At 51.8% G+C, this 25715-nt stretch overlaps 2 protein-coding genes across 5 annotated transcripts in view; one reads left to right on the top strand and one right to left on the bottom strand.

The window, feature by feature from the left end:
• Positions 1 to 1855: 1855 nt before the first annotated feature.
• LOC102403207 (testis, prostate and placenta expressed) lies at positions 1856 to 8994 on the bottom strand. 3 transcript variants are annotated; one of them, XM_025268754.2, is made up of 8 exons: positions 8879 to 8994; positions 7873 to 8131; positions 4811 to 4872; positions 4421 to 4595; positions 3951 to 4012; positions 3664 to 3728; positions 3280 to 3312; positions 1856 to 2020 (listed from the first exon to the last, which is right to left on the bottom strand). In XM_025268754.2, the coding sequence occupies exons 2-8, from the start codon at positions 8093 to 8095 to the stop codon at positions 1990 to 1992; spliced, it is 651 nt and encodes a 216-aa protein (XP_025124539.1). In that variant the 5' UTR covers positions 8096 to 8131; positions 8879 to 8994; the 3' UTR covers positions 1856 to 1989. The 3 variants fall into 3 exon arrangements, with proteins under 3 accessions (XP_025124539.1, XP_025124541.1, XP_044787874.1); XM_025268756.2 differs by having other exon boundaries at positions 7873 to 8114; XM_044931939.1 differs by lacking the exon at positions 8879 to 8994 and having other exon boundaries at positions 3664 to 3814; positions 3935 to 4012; positions 7873 to 8128.
• A 6122-nt stretch (positions 8995 to 15116) lies between these two features.
• CNGB1 (cyclic nucleotide gated channel subunit beta 1) overlaps positions 15117 to 25715 on the top strand; it is a 69876-nt gene continuing 59277 nt past the window's right edge. For both annotated transcript variants that reach the window (XM_045163408.1, XM_025268744.3), the window contains exons 1-12: positions 15117 to 15193; positions 17512 to 17669; positions 18734 to 18791; positions 19101 to 19173; positions 19973 to 20093; positions 20198 to 20243; positions 20655 to 20691; positions 22173 to 22248; positions 22493 to 22532; positions 22888 to 23047; positions 24044 to 24119; positions 25311 to 25347. In XM_045163408.1, the coding sequence (XP_045019343.1) occupies positions 17520 to 17669; positions 18734 to 18791; positions 19101 to 19173; positions 19973 to 20093; positions 20198 to 20243; positions 20655 to 20691; positions 22173 to 22248; positions 22493 to 22532; positions 22888 to 23047; positions 24044 to 24119; positions 25311 to 25347 (874 nt within the window). In that variant the 5' untranslated portion in view covers positions 15117 to 15193; positions 17512 to 17519. The remainder of the gene's footprint in view (positions 15194 to 17511; positions 17670 to 18733; positions 18792 to 19100; positions 19174 to 19972; positions 20094 to 20197; positions 20244 to 20654; positions 20692 to 22172; positions 22249 to 22492; positions 22533 to 22887; positions 23048 to 24043; positions 24120 to 25310; positions 25348 to 25715) is intronic.

The following is a 25715-nucleotide window of genomic DNA, read 5'->3' as shown; positions in this document are numbered from 1 at the left end:
ACGAAGGTAGGACTTGGGATGAGAGAGTTTTGAGGTTTTCATGTATATCAAAAGATAGGGTCAAAAATATCAAAGCTGCTGGAATACAGTACAAAATACTGCCTGCAAGAGTCCTCCTTGACCGTCCCACCACCCTCCCTCAGCCAGGACCCTTCCTCCATCCCCGATCCTTCCCATTGCCAGGCCCAGGGTGAGAGGATGTGTCTGTGTGTTACTCTGTAATAAACACAACTATTACTTTGTAGGAGTTGTTTCATTTCATCCAGGTCTTGTGTTGGTTCTGGGAGGCCCCAGGCCCCCTTCCTGAGTCCCAGATTCTACTGGATAGGTGAGAGGCGGCCAGCAAATACAGTATTTCCCAAGACCCTACTGTGGGCCAGAGGCTACGATTCCTGTCCTCATAATCTTGGGGAAGAACTGGGCAGAAGGGAAGACTGGGGAGAGGCCTGCCTGGAAGAAAGGATGAGATTTGGGTAGGAAGAGATGGCGAAAGCATTTCACGTGGAAGGAAGGCTTTGACCAAGGGTTAGGAGGCAGGCAAGAGTCTGAGTGTTTGGAACAGCAAGGAGACTGGTGATGGGGTTTGGGCTGGGGTAGTGCGTTGAGGCCCAGGGTCTGGGTTGTGGCTTGGGGTCAGGCCAGAAAGGCCTAGAGGTGAGGCCATGGAATCTGGGCTGTCCCCAAGTCAATGGCCACAGTGAGGATTTCTAAAGTAATCTCTCTATGAGGAGCAAAGAGCCCCCTGGGACTGAGTGGACTTAAAGGCAGAGATAGAGGCAATGGCTCAGGCTCAGTGGCCTCTCTCCATCTCTTGGGATTTTTCAACCTGCAGGTGATGAGGAGGATGTAAGTCAGGGTTTCCTAACCTTTGTGGGCAATGACTCTCCTGAGAATCAAGTGAAAACAAGGAGATTTTCCATGGAAAATGCACATATGAGTGGACCCATGGCTTTGCACATGATTTCGGATGGTTTGGATCCCTGAAGTCCCAGATCATAATAGTGTCAGAAGTCCTGTTCAAATACCTCCTGAGCCTGGTGGCTACTGACCCTGATTTGGGTCTGTCCTTGCAGACTGGCCACAGGTGGGATGGTCTTTGGAAGATCCTGGAGCTAAGTGCTGAGGATGGCTGCTCTAACCCCAGCCACGCCAAGACATTCTTCTTTCCCCCTTTGAGCAGGGTTATTCTGGACTTTGCCCAGGAACACCCATGGCTGTCTGCAGGGCATCAGACCTCCTTTCTATAGGTTGGTAGGCAATCAGAACTAGTCCTGAAGCTTTGTGGACAGAGCAGATAACTTTTGTTTCTGTGGTATATTCATTGGCTATGCTCTGGGCAGAGGAAACCTTCTCTGAGTGGCCTCAGGCACCTCGCCTTACTTCTATACTGTGTTGCTTCACCATGAATCGAGGCCCTAGGCCAAACCTCCAGGGCCTGACTCCACTTCTTCAAGGGGACCCAGGCCCAGGGAAGCCCCCCAGCATATATTGGTATGACAAGGGCTTCTGAGAGAGGGGTCTTAAATCCCTTTTGTGCCCTCTCTTTTCTCTTTTTGACTCAAGTTCAGAGTCTGAGGTGGAAGGGGCTTGCCTGCAGGCCTATAAGCAGTGGACAGGGGCACAGAGAGAACCTAATTCCTGGCCTGAGTTTGCACCTCATCCCCAGCTGGGGCTTGGGGCTTAGACCCTGACTCTCTGCCTGGGGTCACCAGATACATCTTTCCTAGACCCCATCAGTCCTCCAGGAGCTGGCAGGAGGCAGGTTAGGGTAAATATCATCATCCTGAGGTCCTGATCCTCCCCCAGCCTTTGCAACACACACACACACACACACACACACACACACACACAGGGATTGGGTGCCTCCCTGTGGAGTGTAAGGTTTATTTCTACTTAGGGAAATGGGTATGGCCACCATATACCCTTGTCCTGCTGGGGAACATGAGTGGCACAGTTAGGCAGCCTGGGTGTCAGCCTCCTTTTCACAGATTAATGCCAGGGGGTCAGATAGTTGACACGACTGTGGAAAGAAACAGGGGTGAGATGGGGGCCTCCAGGGTGTCCTGGGGAAAAAATCAGGTTGTCTTTCTCTAGGTATTCCTCATAAAACCCATCTACCTGCCTTCAAGGCTTTGAAAACACCTTCCATCCTGTCTCTTACGGCTCAAGAGCCTTCACTGGCTCCCTATTTCCTTTCATATATTTTTGGCTCGTCCCTTTGATTTTCAAGCCCCATTTCCAATTTGCCTCATTCTTATCTCCTGTGAATCTGACTCATTTTTCAATCATTTAGTGAACCTACTCTGGGAGGCATTATATACTAGTATAAAAATAGATAGCATTCCCTTCTATGTGCAAGGGTAGGTGAGAGAAGACAAACTTTCATCAATGTGGAATTATAATGCAATAGTCTGTGTGCTCCAAAATAGAGAGGGATGCACATGAGGTGACCCTCTGGAGGGGGGTGGTTTGAGTTGGAGGGGAGGGGCAGAAGATCAGAGAAGACTTCAAGAAGGATGGGACATCTGGGTTGGGCTTTAAAGAGTAAGGAGGAGTTTTCCAGGTAGAGATGGAAGGATCATCTAGGCGCTGAAATAGCACAAAGATGTGGAGTGCTCCGTTGTGTGGGTGGTTTGGGTTGCCCCCAGGAGTCTGGTACCGCTGAAGTGTAGGGAATGGGACTGGAGAGGTGGGAGCCAAGTTATGAAGGTGCTTGAGTATCTCGCATTCTCCTATTGGGAACACTAGTCCCAGTCCTTACCACCTTACCTGCCTCCTGGAAGGCAAATTCTTGGCTTTTTCCAACATATTCCTTATACATCTCTTTACTCTTTCCGCCCTTGCTCTTTGTCCAGGTAAACCCCCACCCCGCTACTCCCCATCTTTGTCTTTTGTCCTGACTGGGCCAAATCGAGTGGACATGAGTTTGAGCAAACTCCGGGAGATGGTGAAGGACAGGGAAACCTGGCGTGCTGCAGTTTACGGGGTCGTCGCAGAGTCGGACACGACTGAGGGGCTGATAACTGCTCCCTCCACCTCCCAATAGGCTGCACTTTTGCCGGCAGAGGATCTCTCTAGGGGGAAGCCCTTCGAATCCTCTTGACATCACCCAGGAGGGTACAAATACCCCGGGAACTCCCTCAAGAGGCTCTGAGAGTGGAGAGGGATCTGAGCATGGCCTGAGGACTGTGGACGCCAAGCGCGGTCCCACCGGAGGCGTGGCCAGATGGGGCTGGGCGGGGCGGGGTCATTCCCCGCCTCCTGCAGTTGGGGCCTTACCTGTAGTTGGAGCCGAAACGTCGGAAAGCATTCCTGAAATAGAGGAGGGTGAGGCCGAGGCGGAGAAGAGTGATCCTCTCTGGGAACCGCCACGTCGGGAGGTGCCATCCCACCAGAATTACACTGCACCTTCGCCCCACCCAAACGCCTCCACTCTGAAAGGGTGGAGTTGCTAGGGACTGGATGACAGGATGCTCCGTTTGGTAGGAATTAAACATTTACTCATTTTGAAATTGCAATTTTCTTGTGGTATTTTGGAGCCAATCGATGCTTTCGAGGTCTCACATTTTCAAGGGCCACTTGGTATGTGCTGGTGAAAGCTGCCAAGACCCCAGCCTCCTTCCCAGGTATGGGGTCCCCCGGGGTCTGTGCGGGGTCACTTACAGGGAGTCGAAAGGCAGGGGCTTCTGTCCATAGCGGTCCAGACTGGGATTCTGGTTAAGACAGAACTGGGGCGGGCCAGAGGGATGGGGGTGTCTACTGAGCGGGGAGGGACACGGACCTCGCCCCTCGCCGACGCCCCACACATTGCTGACTGCCGGAGATCTTGGCCTTCTGGGCTGTCGGAGACCGTAGTCCAGGTCTCTTCTCCCCCTCCCCGACCCTCGTGTTAGCAGCTCCTCCTCCACCCCGGCGTCCCCAGGGACCGGTCGGCGAGCAGCCCTTCCTACCCGCCAGCTCTGGGTCACCTCCGGCTTCAAGTACCGCACCGCATAGCCGCTGAAGCTCTCGACTGCGAAAAGACCGCTGGTCTCCGGCCCCACACACGCCCTGAGCAAGCCCGCCCCGGCTCTTACCTGGTCCCCGCCCCTAGGTCAAGCCACGCCTCACGCCTGCTCGAGGAACCAGTCCCACCTCCGGACTTTGTTCCGCCTGCCCTCCACCTCCGCCCCACTGGCTACCACGGCTCGGACCTGGCACCGCCCCCTCCCCAATATAAGCCCCGCCTCTGTAAACCTCAACCGGTCCGCGTGCAGCACCCTCTGAGTGCCGCGGCTGCTGCTATTCCCCTGTCTTTGTCAGATTTCACCCAGGAAGCCCCCTACTCTTCTTTGGTCAGCGCTCGGGGTCCCAGCTCTATGGACCCAGCGGCTCAGTTGTCTCTCCCGCCCTAGGGCATCCTCCGCGCGGTTAGACTGACCCTTCTTACTCGCGCAGGGCAGCTTGAACTCTCCCGCGGAGGACACGAATCGGGACCAGTCCTCGATGGCGCGCGTGAAGCAGGGCCAGTCGACCCTGTTGATGCCCGGTGCAATGGGAGCCAGCTTTCCCTCGTGGTACCTGTTTCGGAGCCTCTGGCCGGTCTCCGTGATGTCCTGCCAGGAGGAAGGAAGTCAGGGAGCCGGGCGCACTCGAACCATCTGACCCAGGGGGCTCCCGAAGCCCCTCAAAGAGATGGGAAGGGCAGGGTAGGGTCCCAGAGAGGTAGCTGAGAAAGTGAGAGGATTGGGACCGGAGGTGCTTGGTGCTGGGTGCACAGAGGACCTTCAGGTCCTCTCTCCAGGGCAAACCAGGGGAAAAGGACGCTCACCAAGCACTGCAGGGGTTTGTTGGGGACACCGAGAAGTGTGAAGTAGGCATTATCAAAGTCATCTGAAGGAGAAAGAGAAAGGGAGAGGAGTTAGTGCAGTTATCAGAAACAGGGTCATTGCCATACATTGCCAGAGGGGATAATAAATTAGAGCCTATGGAAAGAAATTGGCATTATCTATCAGAACTATAAATACACATATCTTTTGACCCTATACCCCTACTTCTGGGAATTTATTCTATTTTATATTTTGCACAACTGGGAAATGATGTGGGTATAAAGTTTACTCATTTCAGCGTTGTTTGTATTATAATAGAAAATGACTGGAAAAAACCCAAGTGTCTGTCATTAAACGACTGGTTAAATAAACCATGATGCATCCTCACTATGCCTTGATTACAAATAAAGTTCTTGATTCAAGAACTTCCAAGGTACAGAAGAGTATATGCCATGTGCTACCTTTGTCTTTAAAGACTAAAATTGAGACGATTGGAGGCAAACAAGAATATACATTTAGGTCATCACCTAACCACGTCATCAAACAGCACCACTAATAGTCTGTTTGATGTTAAGCGCCCCCTGCCGAGCCATCATTGCAAATATGGCATTCAAAACTTGTGAAAGCTTTTACAGTCAAGCCTCTACACCTAATTCCTGGTTTACAGAAACTAGACTGTCAAGGTAAATAACACCATAAGGAAGGAACTACTCAAATTCACGATGTAAGACTTGTCTACAACACAACTGTTTTGGATTTCTTAAAAAGTCAATATTATGAGGGAAAAATGGAAAGTGGATAGATTGGTTTTAGACTAAGGCCCAAGAGACATGACAACCAATTACAAGGCACAATCCTAGATCAAATCCTGGTTCCAAAAATGTTTTAACAGTTGTGAAAGACATCTTTGTGGATAATTGGGGACATTTTAATATGGACTGAATATTGGATGTTAGGGAATTATCTTTAACTTTCCTAAATGTGATAATAGTAGGGAGTCATGTAGGAAGTTGTTTTTATCACTAGAAACTGATTGCTAAAGTGTGTGTGTGTGTGTGTGTGTGTGTGTGTGTATGAGAGAGAGAGAGAGAGAAAATAAGTACGGCAAAACATTAATTGAAGCAGATAGAAGGTAATAAATGTTCAAAATATTAGTCTTTCAACTTTCCTCTATGTTTGAATATGTTCGTAATAAAAAAAAGTTGGAGAGGAAAAGAACAGATTTGTATTTGCCGTAGTAAAGAATGAAAGGATACACCAGGAACTCAGAGTGGTTACCTGTAAGTGAGAATGAGGGGAATGAGGAGGAGCAAGAACTTTTTAAAAGTGCATTGTTACAACATTTTGAACCTGTGGCTCCATTGCTTTGATTAAAACTTCCAATAAAATGCATATCTAAATCAAGAGTTCTCCCTATAAATCTAGATTCCTGGCTTCTCCTGGGAGCTAGGAAATTGGTAGAACTGTGCTGACCCTTCCCACACAGCAGTCAGGGGGGACCCTATAGCTGCTCCCCTTTATAGAGGGGCGGGTGATGGGGCCCCACCTCACTTTTACCCCACCCCCCACTGCTTCCCTACACACTTCCCCTATTTGTGTTTTCCCTCTTGGCCCTGCAGGGGTCTCTGTGGGACCTCTGGAGATCCCCCTATTCTCTCTGACAGGCTCACTCTATCTGTCACCCGAGCCCGAACCTGGGTGTCACCCTGGACTCCCCACTCTTACCCCTCTACTTACACTGGTACCAAGTCCTATTCCTTTATCTCCTAAATACCTTCCAAATCCCTCCCCCATGTCCAAGACATTGTCACTACCTCCTGAAGGCTGTGGTCCCTCCCAGTGTCCTAACCACTAACCCCTCCCCATTATCCACTTCTAGTCCCTCTCGGTCACCCCCTCCCTGACACCCCAATGCTCAGACCTCTTTTCTATTTAAAGTTTTCAGGGGTTCTTATCTACCTCCCAAGAAAGTCCAGATTGCTGAGCTCAATGACAGGGCCCTCCCTGAGCTGCGTCCCCACACCACCAGCCACAGCTCCTGCTGCCCCCACGTACTTTGTCCTCGGACCCAACCAAATCCCTCAAGTTCACCAACACCTCAAGCAGCTTTTCCCCTCCAGGCCTCTGTATCTGCTGCTCCCTCTAGCTAGAAGGCCTTTGAACAAAGTACAAACTCAAGTACAGACTCAAGTACAAAGCGGGCAATGAATAAATGTGCTGAAATGCATGCATGTGGGCATCTGCGTGGCACCCCTGACTCAATGCCCAAGCTTCTCAGCCAGTGAAGAGTTCTTCCTTAGCCCCGTGTAGTCCTTAACCCCAGAGGCTTCCATGTTCCCCTCTCTTTCATAACAGGTATCTTTCTCTTCCTTTTTCAAAGGGAGAGATGACAGGGCAGAAATTATTACTGCTGTTTTTATTCTTCCTCTTCCTGCACTGCTGACCTCTGCCGTTCTCTCTCCATGAATAACAACATTATTGTTGAACGCATAGTATGTGCCAGGCACTACTCTAAGGACTTCTCATGCCTTATCTCACTTTAATCTCACAATTTAATCTCACAAAGTTAATCTCAAACCAGTTGATCCTAAAGGGAATCAGTCCTGAATATTCATTGGAAGGACTGATGCTGAAGTTAAAGTTCCAACACTTTGGCCACCAGATACGAAGACATCACTCACTGGAAAAGATCCTGATGCTGGGAAAGACTGAAGGCATAGGAGAAGGGAGCAGCCAATGATGAGATGGTTAGATAGCATCACCGACTCAATGAACAAGAATTTGAACAAACTCCAGGAGGTAGTGGAGGACCCCCATGGGGTCGTAAAAAGTCATTCCTGACAGCCCTGAGAGGCCACCCTGTTAGCATTCCCATTTTACTGATAGGGAAACAGAGGCTCAGACCCGGAGGATTCTCAGGCAAGGAGGAGCAGAGCTGGGACTAGTCCCTCTAAGCCTTTCATCTGCCACTCCTGGCTTCTCCCTCTGAGATCTCTCTCCTCCAAACGATCCACGCCTTCCCCTAAGGCCCCAAGGGGCCACCGCAGTGGCCAGGTGGCCCGACCTTTGCGGCAGTAGGTGGTGGACTGGCAGTGCTCGTCTGAAAGGCAGGCCTTGACAGAGTCCATGTCCATGCGGCGCAGGCTGGGCAGGGCCGGGTGGTAGAGCTGCTGCTTCACGCCGGCCAGCTGGTTGCGCCTCGGGGGCATGGGGAGTAGGATGGCTGGGGATGTGTACATGTGGGTGGAGCCATCCTCCCAGGGCACCAGGTCGATGATGCGGGCCATGGCTGGGTGGCGGAGACACCTGCAGCAGACACCCTTCTGTGTGGGAACACAACCTTGGCCAGTGCTGACTTGTCATCCAACAGGTATTGAGCACCTACTGTGAGCCAGGAGCTGTGGTGGGGTCAGGGACACTCAGAAACACACAGACCCACACAGATACACACACACTCACAGAGCATGTGCTAAGGGCTCTGGCAGAGATCCGTACAGGAGCGGGTGTGTGGAGGGAGGCTGGGGCTGGGGCTTTCAGGGAATTGTCTAAAAGAGATGCCATTTGTGTCTATTCTGCAATAATGAGCAGGAAGCAACAGCAGCAAGTGGGTTCAGAAGTGAGCTCAGCCTGCCTCTGGGTAATTAATTATGGATTTCTGGCATTAGCTCAGGTACCTGGCATTTACTCAACATTCTACAGGGAGACATGGGGAAGTTTTAAATAAGGGGAGAAACGTAATGGATATGAACTAGAAAAAAATATGGCTGGTTCTCCAGTGTTCCCTTTTGAAAAGCAGATATTCCCAGAGCCTTTGAGTCATTTAAACTTCAGTGAGAATTTGTTGAGTCCGGTTGCTTCCTTTTTGATCCTAGTGGGAGGTGAGAGATGGAGGAGGGCAACAGGGAGGTGGATAGGAGGAGAGAGGACCTTTAGTGGGGAGAGGGCATGACAACTGGATGGGGAAGCTGCCCCAGGGGCTGGGCCTTCGAAGGGAGGGACAGGGAACGGGAGCAGTGAGAGGAGGGGGCGGGTGGACCCCTTGCCCCCCATCCACCTCTGCAGTACCTCACCTGCAGGCCACCAGCCCCAGGTGCACAGGCTTATAGAGAATTTCTCCTCCTTTGCCTGCTCAGTGGGGAAGAGAGGTAGAGAGATGGGCCGGGCCCTAGTGCCTTATGAGACAGGAGAATAAAGGGACATTCTGCAGAGACAATGCCCATTGCAGGCTCATTGTGAGGACACCGGCTCCTTGGCAACCCTGGCAACCACAGGCTCCGAGGAGAAGAGCCTGCTGCCCCCTTGGGTCCTTGCACTGGCCCCCTTGTTCAGCTTGCCTGAAGGTTGCTGTCTCTAGGACTCACACAGGATGGGCACGTTGAGAAAATCAGACAAGGAACTGGGGCTTCCTGGGGGTAACCATGGTAGGGCTGGCCAGGGCAGGCTGTGTGACCTTAGACTAGTCACTGTCTCTCTCTGGGCCTCAAAGTTCCCATCTGTGTTAGGCAAGGGTCCTGGGCTCTGTCAGAAGGGGTATCTGAACTGGCAGGGTGTTTCTCTCCTTGCAAACCTCAGGGAAGAGGGCACTGCCCTGCCTGCCAGTCCTTGAGGCTCCAGAGGTGGAGATTAGTGGCTGCCAGTATCCAGGGTCAGCATAAGGGGATCAGTGAGATTGGTGGCCTCAGCACGACAGGGATTAGCAGGTGATACTCCGCAGCCAGCCCCCTGTAGGCCTGCAGCTTCCCTCCCACTTTCCCAAAGCGAGGTCATGAGGGCCTAAGCCAAGCGCTCTGAAGTGGTCAGAACTACTGCGGGAGATCCCTGGCAGTCCAGTGGTTACGACTCAGCGCTTTCACTGCTGTGGCCCTGGGTTCAGTCTCCGGTCGGGGGATTAAGATCTTTGCAGATTACATAGTGCAGCCAAAAAAAAAAAAAAAAAGAATCACTGGAAGTGGGAAATCCTTCCAGCCCCATGAGGGACCCCTGTGGAGATGCTAACTTATTTGCATATCTTGGCATGTGCTTTGCATACACCTATCCACTTGCTGAGCCTAATGGGCTGTGGGACCCCTGCTGTGAGATTCCTGTAGGATTTGGCTCCCTAGCTCCTCCTCCTCAAGTGTAGTGTTCCATCCAGCCCCCAGAGCAGCATCTCCAAGTCCCACCCCTTAGAGAAAAATTTCCTAGAGTTGACTTCATTCACCACCTCATTGAAAATTTTTCACTCTTTTCAAGTTAAAAATATAACAAAATCCAGGGGTTCCCTTACAGTCCAGTCATTAAGACTCCGTGCTTCCAATGCAAGGGGGGTGGGTTCAGTCCCTGGTTGGGGAGCTAAGATCCCACATGCCTCCCGGCCAAAAAACAAAACATAAAAAAAAAAGAAGAAGAAACAATACTGTAACAAGTTCAATAAAGACTTTAAAAAGGGTCCACATTAAAAAAAATTCTTAAAAAATAACAAAATCTAAAAAGGGCTTAAATATGTAATGTAACTCATAATTACTGGACTTCCCTGGTGGCTCAGAGGGTAAAGCATCTGCCTGAAATGTTGGAGACCAGGGTTTGATCCCTGGGTTGGGAAGATCCCCTGGAGAAGGAAATAGCAACCCACTCCAGTATTCTTGCCTGGGAAATCCCATGGAATGAGGAGCCTGGTGGGCTACAGTCCACTGGGTCGCAAAGAGTCGGACACGACTGAAAAAGTGAGACTTGTAACCACCAGTCAGGTCAAGACAGGGGTACTACTTAGCAAAACAGTGTAGCAGTCTCTTGAAACATGAAACATAAATGTACCATGAGTGTGTGTGTGCTAAGTCGCTTCAGTCGTGTCTGACTCTTTGTGACACCATGGACTGTAGCCCTCCAGTTTCCTCCACCCATGGGATTCTCCCAGCAAGAATACTGGAGTGTGTTGCCATTTCCTTCTCCAGAGGATCTTCCCGACCCAAGGATCGAACCCTTCATCTCTTGCATCTCCTGCATTGGCAGGTGGGTTCTTTACCATTAGCACCACCTGGGAAGCCTTAAATTTACCATATGACCCTGAAATTCTACCCCTAAGAATCTTCCCAGGAGAAATGAAAATATATGTCCACACAAAGACTTGCATGCAGATGTTCATAGCAGTGTTCATTATAATAGCCAAAATATGGAAACAATTTAAGTTGACTAATGGATAGATAAACAGACTGTGATATATCTATACCATGGAATACTCTTGGGAATGAAAAAGGTAAGAATTATGGATACATGCCATACTGTGAACAACCATCAAAACATTATATTAAATGAAAGAAACCAAATACAAAAACACTCTACACATTATACAATCCATCTGTGTGTGATGTTTAGAAAAGGCACATCTTTAGAGACAGAAAACAGTTTGGTGGTGGCTTGGGCCTGGGGGTGGGAATCAGATCAGATCAGTCGCTCAGTCGTGTCTGACTCTTTGCGACCCCATGAATCGCAGCACACCAGGCCTCCCTGTCCATCACCAACTCCAAGAGTTCACTCAGACTCATGTCCATCGAGTCAGTGATGCCATCCAGCCATCTCATCCTCTGTCATCCCCTTCTCCTCCTGCCCCCAATCCCTCCCAGCATCAGAGTCTTTTCCAATGAGTCAACTCTTCGCATGAGGTGGCCAAAGGACTGGAGTTTCAGCTTTAGCATCATTCCTTCCAAAGAAATCCCAGGGCTGATCTCCTTCAGAATGGACTGGTTGGATCTCCTTGCAGTCCAAGGGACTCTCAAGAGTCTTCTCCAACACCACAGTTCAAAAGCATCAATTCTTCGGCGCTCAGCCTTCTTCACAGTCCAACTCTCACATCCATACATGACCACTGGAAAAACCATAGCCTTGACTAGATGGACCTTTGTTGGCAAAGTAATGTCCCTGCTTGAATATGCTATCTAGGTTGGTCATAACTTTCCTTCCAAGGAGTAAGCGTCTTTTAATTTCATGGCTGCAGTCACCATCTGTAATGATTTTGGGGGTGGGAATGGGGAGTGACTAATGAGCAGGAAGGATCTTATTGGGGGTGATGGAAATGCTCGGAAGTAGTTTATTTTTTGAAAGTAGATGTGGGACTGTCCAGTCAATGTACTAAAAATCATTGAGCTGTACACTTAAAATGGGTGAATTTTATGGCATACAAGTTATACTACGATAATGTTTTAAAAAATTGAGGTCAGCTAAAGAAAACATGTTAGAGCCCTGCCAATCCCTAGGAGCTTCCACAGCCCCTTTTCCAATCCCACCTCCTGAAAGAAGTAACCAGTCTGGTGGCTGAGTAGTATAAGCAGTGGTTTTCTTTTTTTCATTCCTAAGATTTTTTTCGATGTGGACCATTTTTAAAGTGTTTATTGCATTTGTTACAATACTGCTTCTGTCTTATGTTTTTTGGCCCTGAGGCATGTGGATCTTAGTTCCCCCACCAGGGATCAAACCCACACCCCCTGCATTGGAAGGTGAAGTCTTAACCACTGGACTACAGGGAAGACCCCCTCTGCTTCTCTTTGTAGTTTCACTATCTACGTTTGCAGCCATATAGACAAGACAGGCTGATAATTCTCTTTCTGAGCTTTGTATGCACAAACCATTGGGATCTTTTGAGTCTGGCTTTTTACTATCTGTGTATATGTTTAGGAGAGTCATCCAATGGGGGTGTGGCTGAGCCCCATTCATTTTCTTCACCCTAGAGCCCATTACTCTTCAGCCAGGCCCACCTGACTCTGCCCACTGCCCAGGCTTCATGCTCCAGGTTGCCCAGCCTGGGGGCACAGCTCAGCCTCTGCTCACCTGGTGGTCCCAGGAGACCGCTCCTCTTCCCAATACACTCACCTGTCTTGGCTGCAGCACACTCCACTTCTTGGTCCTCCCCCTCCCTCCCCAGTGGCTCCTTCAGTTTCCTTTCCCAGCCCCTCTTCCTTTTCCCCAAATCACACCAAGCCAGTGTGCTCCAGGCATCATCTTTGGTCCTTCTCTTCTTTACACTGGATTCAATCAGTCCTGCAACTTTAACTGTCATTTACAAGCTGAGCTGATGCCTCCAAAATTTCTATCTCCAGGCTCTCCTAAACTCCAACCCCACCGCCCTCCCCACCCCTGCCACCACCGCAACACTCACACACCTCTTGCACCCACTGCACACTTCTATTCGGATGTCTCTCAGACATCGTAACCAAGTGGAGCTCATGACTATCCCCCAAAACTCTTCCCAAGCTGAACACCCTCAACACCTCCCTCTTCCCTCCTCTCCCCTTTTCTCTCTCCTGCCACCCTAGTCCAAGCCTCGTCATCTCTGCCCTGGCCTCCATTGAGGAGGTGTCACCGATGATATAGGCCATCACTTGGGCACCCAGGAAGAGTAGGAGAGCTGGCTCTTCCTAGAAGGGGTCTGGCTGGAGATGCCTGGGGGAGGAACACTGATACCCAGCAGCCGGGTATTGACAAAGCATGGCAGGGGCCACCTTGAGCTCTGCCATTGGTGTCCAACCTTGCTAACAGAAAGAGCATTCTCTGATACCAGTTGCCTTGCGGGTGAGTTGCATATCTGAGTTTTAGCATAAGAAAGAGAGCCCATGTGTCATCCAGTCACAAAGTGGCTTGCTCCTCCACTACCTCCTGACTAGTTTCTTGCTTCCACACCTGCCCATCAGATAGCAACTTCACAGATTGTGTCCGGCCCCTGTTCTAAATTGAACCATCGTGGGCTTCCATGGGCCATCAGCTAAAACCCAGGCTTCTGATTGTGGCTTACAGGCCCTACCTGATTTGTCCTAGACCTCATCTCTTACCACTCTGCCCTACCCCCACTAAGCCCCCGGTCCCACTTTGTCCCTCAGGTGCATCCAAGCTTATTTCAGCCTCAGGACCTTTATTTACCCTTCCAGTGTCCTCTATCTGAAACACCATTCACTTAAATCTTATATCTCAGCTCAAATATTTGCCTCTGCGTAGAGGCACCTATGCCCACCCCCACCTCATACACGTCTCTGCTCTGTGTGTTTCTTTCATGGCGGTCAGCATATCTGCAATATTTTTAAGCTCATTGTTAATTTTTTTATTTCTGAATCTTCCATTGGAACAGAAGCTCTGTGAGGGCAGGTCCGATTTCTGTCTTTCTCAGTGTGCAGAGGCTGGCACACTGCCTGGCACATAGGCAAGGTTGAGAAATGTTGTAGATAATCAAGTCAAGTCCCCTGTTGTTCAGTCGCTAAGTCATGTCTGATTCTCTGCGAGTCTGTGGACTGCAGTACGCCAGGCTCCTCTGTCCTCCATTATCTCCTGGAGCTTGCTCAAACTCATGTCCATTGAGTCGGTGGACTCATTTTCTTTTGCCCTCTTCTCTTGCTTTCAATCTTTCCCAGCATCAGGGTCTTTTCCAATGAGTGGGCTCTTCCCATCAGGCGGCCAAAGTATTGGAGCATCAGCTTCAGCATCAGCATCATTCCTTCCAATGAATATTCAGGTTGATTTCTTTAGGATTGACTGGTTTGACCTCCTTGCAGTCCAAGGGCCTCTCAAGAGTCTTCTCCAGCAAAATTTGAAAGCATCAGTTTTTCAGTGCTCAGCCTTCTTTATGGTCCAACTCTCACATCCGTACATGACTACAGGAAAAGCCATAGCTTCGACTCTACAAACCTTTATTGGCAAAGTGATATCTCTGCTTTTTAAGTCCCCTGCCTTTTGCTAAACAGCCCACCACCCTGCCCCCCACCCAGGTCCTGTCACCTCACTGAACCCCTTTGCACTGGGTCTCTGTTCCTCTCCCCTTCTCCCCTGAGATCACCATCTCCCTTCTAGGGTATGACTTCAGTTCAGGAGGCCAGCTTGAATGCAGTCAGTCCTTTGATCCTCCCTAGAGGCCCAGCCCTGGGACTACAGCCATTCTGATGGATCCCAAGGCATGGGTGCTGAGACCCTGCCCAAGCTACAGAAGATTCTGGGACAGAAAGACCCTGCCTGAGTCCCTCCATTAGGGCTGGAGAGCTGGGATGTGCCTGCTGCCACTGCTGACTGAGATTGATGAGCCCCTGTCACCCTGAGGAGTCTCCCAGGGTCCCCTGGGGGCTGTAAGCAGTTATTCTCCTACCATCACTAGGTGGGTTGGCCAAGGTCTATGGGGAATCATGATGCCCCAACCAGGGTCGCGTGGAGCTCCTTCCCTGAGGCCCGGATCCCTGCTGGCCCCTGGGGGGTTGCTGACAGCTCCCTTGGCATCGATCGCCTCTCTTCCACCACCACCTCCCCACCCTCTCTAGAGTCTCCTAATCCTTTGCACACAGCCCTGCTGCTGTCAATTAATCCCCGCTGTGTCTGAGAGGCCATCCGAGAGAAGCAGGAAGAAGGCAAGTCCTGGCTGGTGGACGGCATCCGAGCAGGTAACTCAGGGTGAGGTGGCAGCTCTGTGGGACACCTGATGGGACCCTTGATGGGACCCCTTCTGTGCTCTTCTCCCAGCAAGGCATTTAGACATGGAGAATCTGGCAAGGCTAGAAACCTGAGCTTTCTATTTTTCCCTGTGAGGCTCAAAGCTTAGTGAATCTCCAAGGCAGCTTGTGAAATATGGATTCCAGGTCCTGCAGAGTGTTTAGAGGGGCCTAGGAATCTGCATCCCCCCAGCTTCCCTGGAAGATTGTGAAAGGCTGGTGGTCCAGGTACCATTGTTGCTCTGAGTACCACTCCCAGGCCCCTTTCCTGCCTATGCCTCCCTCATCAATGTGGAATCAGCAGCAACAGGGCAAAAAGACGGGAGGGACCTGCACGTGTTTCTATCCAGGAGGAAATGGCTGGGGAAAGAAGGAAAACTGGAGTTGGGAAGGCTCCCCTAGTCATTTCCAAAAGGTTCAGAAACACAAGCCAGAATTGCTGCCTGCTGGGAAATGGCTCGTAGTACTGGGGTGCAGAAGCAGCCAATCCTGGGCAAATGTCAGCACCTCCAGGTAGATGTAGGACACTTGGAGTCAGGCCAGCCTGAGCGTAAGCGCAGCTGGGTCACTTACTGGCTGTGTTACTTTGGGCAGGTCTCCTGACCTCTCTGTGCCTCCATTTCCTTAGCTATACAGCAGTGATAAAAAATGCTTATTTTCCTGAGGCTGAGGAGGAAGCAGAGGTGAGAACAAGGATGAATGATCGTGGCTTATGGAGCTGCCTGTGCCTGGCTGGGGTGGTGAAATCTGCCATCCTAAACATGCCATGTGAGGTTCTGCCAACCTTGGAAATCAGTGTCGACACTCCCACACCCAACAAGGAAAGGGAAGACCAGAGATGTCGTGTCTGGCCCAGGTTCACATTGTTGGCAGCTGAGCCAGGGATCTGACCCCCTCACTAAGAGCTGTGTCCCCAAACCAGTTTCACTTAGGAGGAGTTGGGCTGCTGATGCCAGAGTGGAGACAGAAGTCGGGGCTGTGAGCAGAAGGGCAGGCAGTGTGGAGCTGGGCCCTGGGGCAGGGATCCTGGGCCTGTGATTGCCCTTTGCAGCCCTGGACCAGGGTCCTTGGCAGTGGAGGGACAGAGAAGCACTCTAATACCTTGGCTGCCTGTGGCCAGGGGAAGGAGGACACCCATGCCAGCACGGCCTCAAAAAGGTCCTATAAGGGCTAGGAGTTTGCATATATTGATCTTTGTGATACTCGCTGGGCTGGGCCAGCCTGTGGGGATGTAATCATAAGGTCAGGGCTGCCCATTCCCTAAAGATATATAAAGCCAGAATCTGAACCCATGTAAGGTAGCTATCGCAGTAAACCATGAAAAAGGGAGCCTGTTATTTTATCTTAACATTTTCTAAAGCATGAAAATATATTAATTTTTATAATATATTAAACAAAAAAGTTATTTTCCATTCATATGCTGCTCATCATGTATTTTAAAAAGTTTATAATGGGGTTCTGCTGAACATGATAATCTAAAATTAGCATTTTTGCTTGATATCCAATAATAGTCACAGCCAATGTTTATTAAGCTTTCATCACATGCCAATCACTCTCATCAGTTTGTTTTATCCTCACAATTATCTCCACAAGATAGCTACTATTCACGTCCCCATTTTACAGACAAGCAAACTGAGGCATAGAGCATTTACTCGATTTGCTCATGACTGGAGTCCGGAGCATGTAGGTCTTTCCATGTTAGTTCAAATAAATCTATTTAAAATCAATGGCTCCATAATATTCCATTATTGGATATTTATTTAGTCTGTGCTCTGCTTACAGATGAACAATTAGGTACTTCCCAATAACCAGCCTCCTACAGGCTTCCCTGGTGGCTCAGCAGTAAAGAATCTGCCTGCAATGCAGGAGACACGGGTTCAATCCCTGGGTTGGGAAGATGCCCTGGAGAAGGAAATGGCTACCCACTCCAGTATTCTTTCCTGGAAAATCCTGTGGACAGAGGAGCCTGGTGGTTACAGTTCATGGGCTCACAAAAGAGTCAGACACGACCTAAGTGACTAAACAACACACGGATGGATATGTGGATATTTTTCATCTTTTTCTCTAACACAGTCATGACCCATCTCTTTACACATATGTGTGTGGGCTTGAATGTTTCTATAAGGAAAATATCTGGAACTATAATTGCAAAAATGTGTTTTAAAGATGGTGAGCAAAAAGGGAAATATGTAACTCACAAAAGCAGTCCATTAAAGGTGGGAGCAACCATGAGCTCTCAGGGGATACCGAAGGACTTTTGTCCCCTACAGGTGTCAGGATGCTGGGCTGGGTCCAGAGGGTGCTGCCTCAGCCCCCAGGGACCCCTCAGAAGACCAAGCAAGAGGAGGAGGGGACAGAACCAGAGCCAGAGTTGGAGCCGAAGCCTGAAACAGCCCCTGAGGAGACTGAACTAGAGGAAGTGTCCCTGGTAAGAACTGAAGGGCCAGGAAGGTCACCCTGGCCTTGCTGCTCAGAGAATCCCCAGCTTGGATCAGTTGCCCCCACCCAGCTTCCACGACAGAGAAAGTTGGGGCCAAAGTGAAACGTGGGGGGCAGGGGTATCTGGTTCTGTAATCAGCCAGATAGTAAACATTGTATGCTTTGTAGGTCACGCTATCTCTGTTAATTACTCAATTCTGCCACTGTAGTGTGAGAACAGCCATGGACAATATATAAATGAATGAACATGGTGGCTGTGTTCCAATAAAACTTTATTTGCAAAAGCAATCACTAGGCTGGATTTGGCCCACTGGCCATTGTTTTCTAACCTCTAGAGTCTAAAACAGAACTAATCAAAGTAACCAGAGGCGCTGAACCATTTGTTGCCAGTCCAGGAGGAGACCAGGAGTTTGCCAGAGATAAACCTATTATATATTAAGCACACTGCTTAGTTCAGCTGGTATTGTTTTGCAGTATGACTTTCTCCTTAAAGGAAGCAGTGTGTTGATATACAATCTGCTGCAAACCTCTTAAACATTGTGGACCAGTAACAGTTTGCAGACTGCCACTGGTTCCTGGTCCACACCTGGGACAGCTCTAGATTTATGTACATATTTTGTGCACCTGTGCATGTATGCACATCTCTGTGTGTATTTGTGTGTTAATAGACCTGAAATAATGTGTTTATGAGTACATATTTGTGTGTCAGTGCAAAACCACAAGTATATTTGTATACGCCTATATATGTGTGTGTGTACGTTTATGTGACTGGGCATATACACGTACATGTGTACAAACAAATATCTGTGTCTGGGTCTATATGCAAATGTAAGTGTTTGCACACTTGAGTGGGGCAGCTTTCTGGGCGAGGTGGTAGACCTGGGAGACACTTTGTCCCAGGTGGGAGGTGAGGCCCTAGGATTTCAGAGACCACTGTGGGAATAGCGCTGTTTGTTCCTGTTGGGGCTCGGTCATGGGTGGGTCAAGGGCTGCTCCGCCTGTACCAGGGCTGGCATCACTGGGGGCTCACATGGCCCTGTTTGAACCCTCCAGCCACCGGAGGAGCCCTGCGTGGGGAAGGAAGTGGCTGCGGCTACTCTGGGTCCTCAGGGTGAGTGCTGGAAGCCCTGGCCGGTGGGTGGGGGGAGGGAGGGGAGGGAGAAGGGCTGTATCCTCCGCTTAGAGCCCTGCAGCAGCCCATGAGGCTGGCAGACCCATTTCACAGATGAAGAAACTGAGGCTCAGGAAGCTAAGGGCAGACTCCTGGGGACTTTCTAGCTGAGCTGAGATGGGACTGCAGGCTTCCAGCTCCCTCAGGGTTCTCCCCTCCCCTCTCCTCTGCTTCTGACTTGACCTCCCCAGCAGGTAGAAACAGGCCTCTGAGAGGGTCTAGTCCTAAAGTCAGAGGGACTCTTTCCAGGAACCCAGGAGACTGCTCTTACTCCGCCCACATCCCTCCAGGCTCAGGTCTCTGTGGCTCCCGAAGCTCACAGGTACTACAGCACCCTCCCCTCTCCTCAGGGCCAGCCCCCCACCTAAGCTAGGGAGCCACTGAGGGGGCGGGGATGGCCACTGCTCTCTGGTCTGCAGTCATTCCCAAGCAAAGGCCCAGGTGACCTTAGGAATTGGCTGAGGGGAGCCTCGGGCAGAGGAGGGGGTTCTCCGGGGCCAAATCGACCATATGAACAAGAGAAATGGGGGCTGGGGACCAGAGATTTCTCAGTGCTCAGGTGAAATGCAGATTTGGTGTGGCCAGGGCTTCTGATTTTCCCCATGAAGACAGAAATCCAGACTTTCCCATGAAATCTCCCCAAAAGGTCACATTTTAGACCCTGGGTGGTTGCCCCAGTGAGCATGTCTGTGGTGGGGGGGAGGGGGGCGGTTGGCTTCAGATGGTGAGTCTGTGATTCTGTCTAGGCTCACAAGCTTCTGTCACAACACCCCACAGGAAACCCTCAACCCTTCCAGAACACAAGTCACAAGCCAAGTGCAGGAGGGGCCCCCTGGAGCCAGGCTAACTGGACACAGGATAATTGGCTGATGTTTTACTGAGTATCTCAGCGGGGTGGGCTTCAAATGGCATGGGGCAGGCCTGGCCTCGCTAAGCATTGGAGTCCCCCATTTTCCAGAGACAAACACGAGGCTCTTGAAGGGAGTTGATGTGTCTGAAGAATCACAGTGGGAGATAGAGGCTTGAGGTTCAAACCAAGTTCTTTAGGATGCTGTGGACTGCCATGCTGACCAGGGAGGGGTTGGGGGCATTGAGGGCAGGCCAGTCTCTCTGTCCTTCAGCGGTCCCAGAGGCTGGGTGCTGACCTGGCTCAGGAAGGGTGTGGAGAAGGTTGTCCCGCAGCCCGCCCACAGCAGCAGGCCCTCCCAGAACATTGCTGCAGGCCTGGAGAGTCCAGATCAGGTACTGCTGGGGTTGGGAGCTGCAGTGGGTCAGGGGATAAGGGGCGGGAGGGAGGTCAGCGCACCTGTATCCTTTGCCCACGTCTGTCTGTCTGTCTTTCTCAGCAGGCAGGAGCACAGATCCTTGGGCAGTGTGGCATTGGGGGCTCAGGTAAGGACAGGAGGCCGGATGGCATTATAGTGGTGGCTTTAGAGGCAGCTAGGACTTCCCTAGTGGCTCAGTGGTAAGGAGTCCGCCTGCCAATGCAGGAAATGCAGGTTCAATCCCTGGGTTGGGAAGATCCCCTGAAGAAGGAAATGGTAACCCACTCCAGTATTCTTGCCTGGACAATCCCATGGACAGAGGAGCCTGGAGGGCTACAGTCCATGGGGTCGCAAAGAATCAGACATGACTGAGCAACTGAGCACTGAGGGGCTGCTGGGTTGGGCCCAGCTCTGGAGGAAGAGTCCATGGGGCCAGAGCTCATCTGTCTCAGGCCTGGTTCAAACCTGGGTTTGAGTTGGGTTGACCGGGGGCTCTGGGCAGGCCTCTTGCTGCTGACAGGCTTCTTTTCTTTTGCAGATGAACCCAGTGAACCCTCCAGGGCTGAAGACCCCGGGTGAGTCCCTGTCCCCGAGCCCCATCTGTAGTGTGTGTGGTGGGCTCAGCATGCCCAGAGCCCAGGGTCCACCACTACCTCTATGTGTGACCTTGGACATGCCTCTTGTCTTTTCTGGACCTCACTTTTGTCATCCACAGTATGGGGATGATGGGCCCTGTGCTGCTCATAGTTTTTTGTATTCATTACTGGGAGATCCTCGGATAGGGGCCAAGGCATGGGTGAGCTGCTTAGGGGTGGGCCTTGTGTAGGTGGGTGCCACATGGAGGTGGGTGCCCAGAGGCAGGGTCTGGACCACCATGGGGGACACTAGGGTGCCCAGTTGGCTTCACAGCTGGCCACAGCTTCTGACTTCTCAGGGTGTTTCCCTGGTGGCTCAGACAGTGAAGAATCTGCCTGCAATGCAGACTTGGGTTCTATTCCTTGGTTGGGAAGATCCCCTGGAGACGGGAAAGCTAACCCACTCCGGTATTCTTGCCTGGAGACCAGCCTGGTGGGCTACAGTCCATGGGGTCACCAAGAGTTGGACACTACTGAGCGACTGACACTCTTGCATCAGTTGCTCTGACTTCTCAGAACTGACTGAGAGGGTGGCAGGCTGGGTGGTGACTGTGGCAAATGGAGGAGCCCATGTCCTACTCCTGGGAGGGGCCTCACTGAGCTCCACCTGCCTGTGCCTTGTTAGACTGTCGGGTCCTTAACTCAGGCGTGTTTGTCTAGGTCACTGCCAAACCCCTAGTGACCAGCACAGTGCCTGCCGTACAAAGGTGACTGAGCACAGGAGAGATGAATGAATGAATATACAGTCACACATACCATTCATTCATTGATTCATTGCTCCTGCTTGCTCTCTATTTCTTTTGTCCCCTGGAGGCTGCCTAGGTCATGGGTCCCCAGGGTTACTCTGGAGACTAGTGAGACCAGTAAAGGCACCCAGAGGACTTGCCAGCTTTCTTTTGGGCCACACCTGGGAGATGGGTTCCCCTGGGAGCATGGAGCTTCCCTGAAGAGAGTGGGGCTGCCTGGAATAGATGGATCTGGGGACCCAGTGTTTATCCCAGAGCCAGCTATGTAATTAGTGGGGCCCACTGCAAAATGAAAATACAGGATTAAGATGGTGACAATAGAGCATTAAACCAGACATGAGCCTTTCTAAGTATGGGGCCCTGTGTGACCACACTGTTCACATACCCATGAAGCCACACTTCTCTGTGCCAGTCACAGGGAGCACCCCCTCACCCCCATGCTGCATTCATGTCCGCAAGCAGCCCTAACTCTCATCTGCTGCCCAGGAGGCCAAGGCTGGGCCTGTGGCTCCAGAGCCTTGTCCAGCCTTGGGTCAGAATTTCAGTGTGGCGGAAGTCCCCTACCACTGGAAGCCCTTTAAGAGTATGCAGTCCCAGGTCCCCACTGTGCAGAACAGGAGCCGGGGAAGGGCTGATCACTTGAGTTTGCTCAGCTGACCGCTGGCTCCTCTGCAGGCCTGGGCCCTGGCTCCTCCGGTGGTTCGAGCAGAATCTGGAGAAAATGCTGCCTCAGCCCCCGAAAATCTCTGAGGTGAGTTGAAGAAAAGGGAGAGCAGGCAGCTGACTACCCAGGAAGGGCCCACCTACTCCAGCAAGTGCTCCTCACCCCTGGGACACTTGGTGGGGGACGGGTGCTCTCCTCCCTGGAGGGTCCTTAGTGGGGAGGAGTGGCTGCAAGAGGGGATACGGGTGGAGGGGAAGAGTGGGCGGGGCTGGCCAGGGCCTGAGCGCACCTGACCTCTTCCTCCGTAATGTCATTTCCTGTTTTGACCCAGGGCTGGAGCGATGAGCCTACAGATGCTGCCTTGGGTCCAGGTACAGGGAAGGGACCTGGGGAGTGGCTGCCTGGGATAGTCACAGACTGGGCTGGGGGTACAAATGGGGCTCCAAGGGTGCTTGGGGAGTGGTTCAGCTTGCAGGGAACTGGCTGTTGTGGGAACCCTGAAACCCCTTCCCTAGTCAAGGCTGGGAAGCCGGGGACAGCCTCGTCAAGGCCTGGACAAGGCCCTGCACCTCAGCTCCATGTCTGTCTGAGGATGGGGGTAGTTAGCATGGTCCCGAAGGGCTCCCCATTCAGTCACATTAGCACCTCGAATCTGGATCCCATGCCCTTAGGGGTTGCATGGAGCCCCGCCATGTCATCCTTACCCCCTCCCTCTCTGTTACTTAGAGCCCCCAGGACCCGCCCTGGAGATCAAGCCCATGCCGCAGGCCCAGGAGAGCCCCTCCCTGCCGGCTCCTGGCCCCCCGGAGCCTGAGGAGGAACCAACCCCAGAGCCCCAGCCCACTATTCAAGCCTCCTCCCTGCCGCCCCCGCAGGACTCTGCCAGGTGAGCCCCTCAAACACCTCTGCTCCCACAGGCAGCAGACTCAGTGCCTGGCCCCAGCCCAGTACTGCACCCACCCACCCACCACCCCCCTGCCCCCCCCCAAAACAAGTCTTTTAAATTAGAAAAGTAACACATGCACCTGGGAGAAAATTCCAGCGGGTTTGCAGCGCCCCCTCCCTGGGCCATCACATCTGCAGCTTCTCCTGCTTCTGCACAATTCTGAGATGCAGAGGAGCTTGGAGAACATTTCTCCTGCAAACGTACATACCCGGCAGCAGCAAACTCTAGATACGCTAGACTCTAGCAGTAGATTCCAGTTCATCTCACTTTTTTTTAACCTAAAAATATATCTTAGAGGTGGTTTTTACACATAAAGGTCAGTTCCATTCTTTCAGCGGCTGCATACTACTTCATTATACCCATGTACCAGCTTTTATTTAACCATTCAGTGGACGTTTAGTTGGGTTTCCACTCTTGGAACAGGTAATATACTTGTACAGGCATCATTGCATTCATGTGCAAGCGAATCAGAGGAAATGGAGTTGTTGGCTCAAAGGATACACGCATTTAAAATCAGGATGTCTATTTCCCTGGTGGTCCAGTAGTTAGGACTCCACTCTTCCAGTGCAGGGGACATGGGTTCAATCTCTGGTTGGGAAATTAAGATCCCTCATGCCATGTGGCCAAAAAAATAAAATCAAGATAGGTACTGCTAAGTGCTCCCACCCTGGCAGTGAGTGAGGGGCTGGAAATGAATCTTAGGGGTGGGGTGGAGGGTAGCAGGGGACTGAGTTACTTGCTGGGGTCTGAACAGTCACCAGAGGCTCACCTGGGGAGGCCAGGGATGGGCCAGTGGTGTTCAGGCCTGGGCACTTGGGCTCTGGTTCATCTTCTGGCAGGTTGCTACCTGCCTTGGGGAGGGGTCTGACTCTAGCCTCAGTCTTCCTATGAGTTCTCCTGCCTGGACATGGCCCCTTCTCTCTCTCCCACTTGCAGGTTGATGGCATGGATCCTGCACAGGCTGGAGATGGCCCTGCCACAGCCAGTGATCCGTGGGAAGGGTGGGGAGAAGGTGGGTGCTGTCTGGGGGAATAGGGGTCCTGGGTCGTGGTGGTGGGAGGGTCCTGGGAGCTCAGACAAGGGTGAGATGGTCCCTGGTCGGGGATGGCACAGACGGAAGATGGGAGCCTGCAACCGGAACTCAGCCCCCCCTAGCCTGCCTGTCTGCATGGCTCATGTCCATTCCACACACACACACACACACACTCTCTGGTCACTGTAACCACAGTGACTGCCTGCCCGCTGGTCACAGTCACTGGGGAGGTGCTTCCATGGGGGGAGCAGAGAGGATGTGGGATGCAGAGGAGGAGCCTCCCAGGAGCATCAAGGAGGACTTCCTAGTAGAGGTGGCCTGCAAGCTGAGACCTGAAGGAGGAGTAAGAAAAGGGTGGGTGAAAATGAAGGAGGTGGTGTAGGAAGGGTCCTTTAGGCAGAAGGTCAGTATGCGCAAAGGCCCAGAGACAAGTGAGGCCCGGAATGTTCTAGGAAGAAGTGGGGCTTGTGGGAAGCCACCGGGCCCTGTGCGCATTTCTGACGATCTAGAGCTCCCACATGGGTATGAGCGGGGAGCAGGGCACCCTACCTTGCCCTCTCCAAGAACCTGCTGCCTGGCCTTTCTCCCTTGGACACAATTGAACATTTTCATAGAAGCACCTGGAATGGGAGGCCTGGGTGGTAGTCCCCCTGTAGTGGAAGGTGGACAGGAAGCTTCAGGACTGCTTCCCTGACGGCTGACCCCTCAGGCTCCATGTTCACACACCCTCTGTGGGCGGCAGAGGAAGGAACAGCTTTAGAGCTCCCCAAGAGGAGGGAAGGGGGGTGTCCAGCAGCAGGAATGATTAGTGGGTGAAGATGCACTGACTGAGTGGGGGTCTCTGAGGATGGGCTGGCGGGGAGAGGCCTGCGTGCAGATGGAGCTTTGAGAGAACCCTCAGGGGAGGATGGGAGAGGGTTTTCATGCATAGAGAACCAGAGAGAGGGCAACTAAGGCAGGTGCCCACCTGGGCAAAGGAGCTGCGGTGGGACCAGGCAAGCAGTGAGCCTGATAGGGGAATGACTAGAGCAGTGGGCCACTGAGGGGAGGGAGTGTCTCGGGTGCTGTGAGGAGACCCTCTTACTCCTGGTGTGCCAGGAGTGCTGACTGAAGCAGGAAGGCCAGTGAGGAGCCCACAGAAACTGTTTCCCCATTTCTCCCCCCATACAGGAGTCTGATGCCCCAGTGACATGTGACTTGCAGACCAGTAAGTGACACCTTAGTGGGTCCTTGTGTGCGTCTCTGTGGGGGTTGTTTGGTCTGAGTGTGTATGGGCCAGGCAAGGACATGGGGATGGCTGGGGTAGCCAGTCTCCAGACCTGGACCTGGGAGAGCCCATGCTCTGCAGGCCACACTTCAGGTCAGCCTGGCCAGGTAGCCAGAGCCTGGCCCAGAATCAGATGGTGGTTGGAGACCCCCTCCTGGGGACCAGGGAGCCGAGGGGATGGGCACATATTCAGGAACTTGGCCTGCCTGCCAGCTTCTATCCAGAAAAAATAATTCTGAGATCAGGTCTGATGAGCCTCCCTTCCTGCAAGGAAGCCCTGGAGAGAGTGTCCCATGGTCCCCTGGGCT

Source organism: Bubalus bubalis, chromosome 18 (assembly GCF_019923935.1).
Source record: "Bubalus bubalis isolate 160015118507 breed Murrah chromosome 18, NDDB_SH_1, whole genome shotgun sequence".
Lineage (NCBI taxonomy): Eukaryota > Metazoa > Chordata > Mammalia > Artiodactyla > Bovidae > Bubalus > Bubalus bubalis.
Note: the sequence above shows the minus strand (reverse complement) of the source record. Positions and strands in the feature narration are given on the sequence as shown.

Coding starts and splice junctions, on each gene's coding strand:
- LOC102403207 (XM_044931939.1), bottom strand. CDS start 8,095: ATGGCCCGCATCATCGACCTGGTGCCCTGGGAGGATGGCTCCACCCAC. Junction 4,873..7,872: donor CACCACCTACTGCCGCAAAG/GTCGGGCCACCT, acceptor TTTCTCCTTCAG/ATGACTTTGATAATGCCTAC. Junction 4,596..4,810: donor ACAAACCCCTGCAGTGCTTG/GTGAGCGTCCTT, acceptor TCCTCCTGGCAG/GACATCACGGAGACCGGCCA.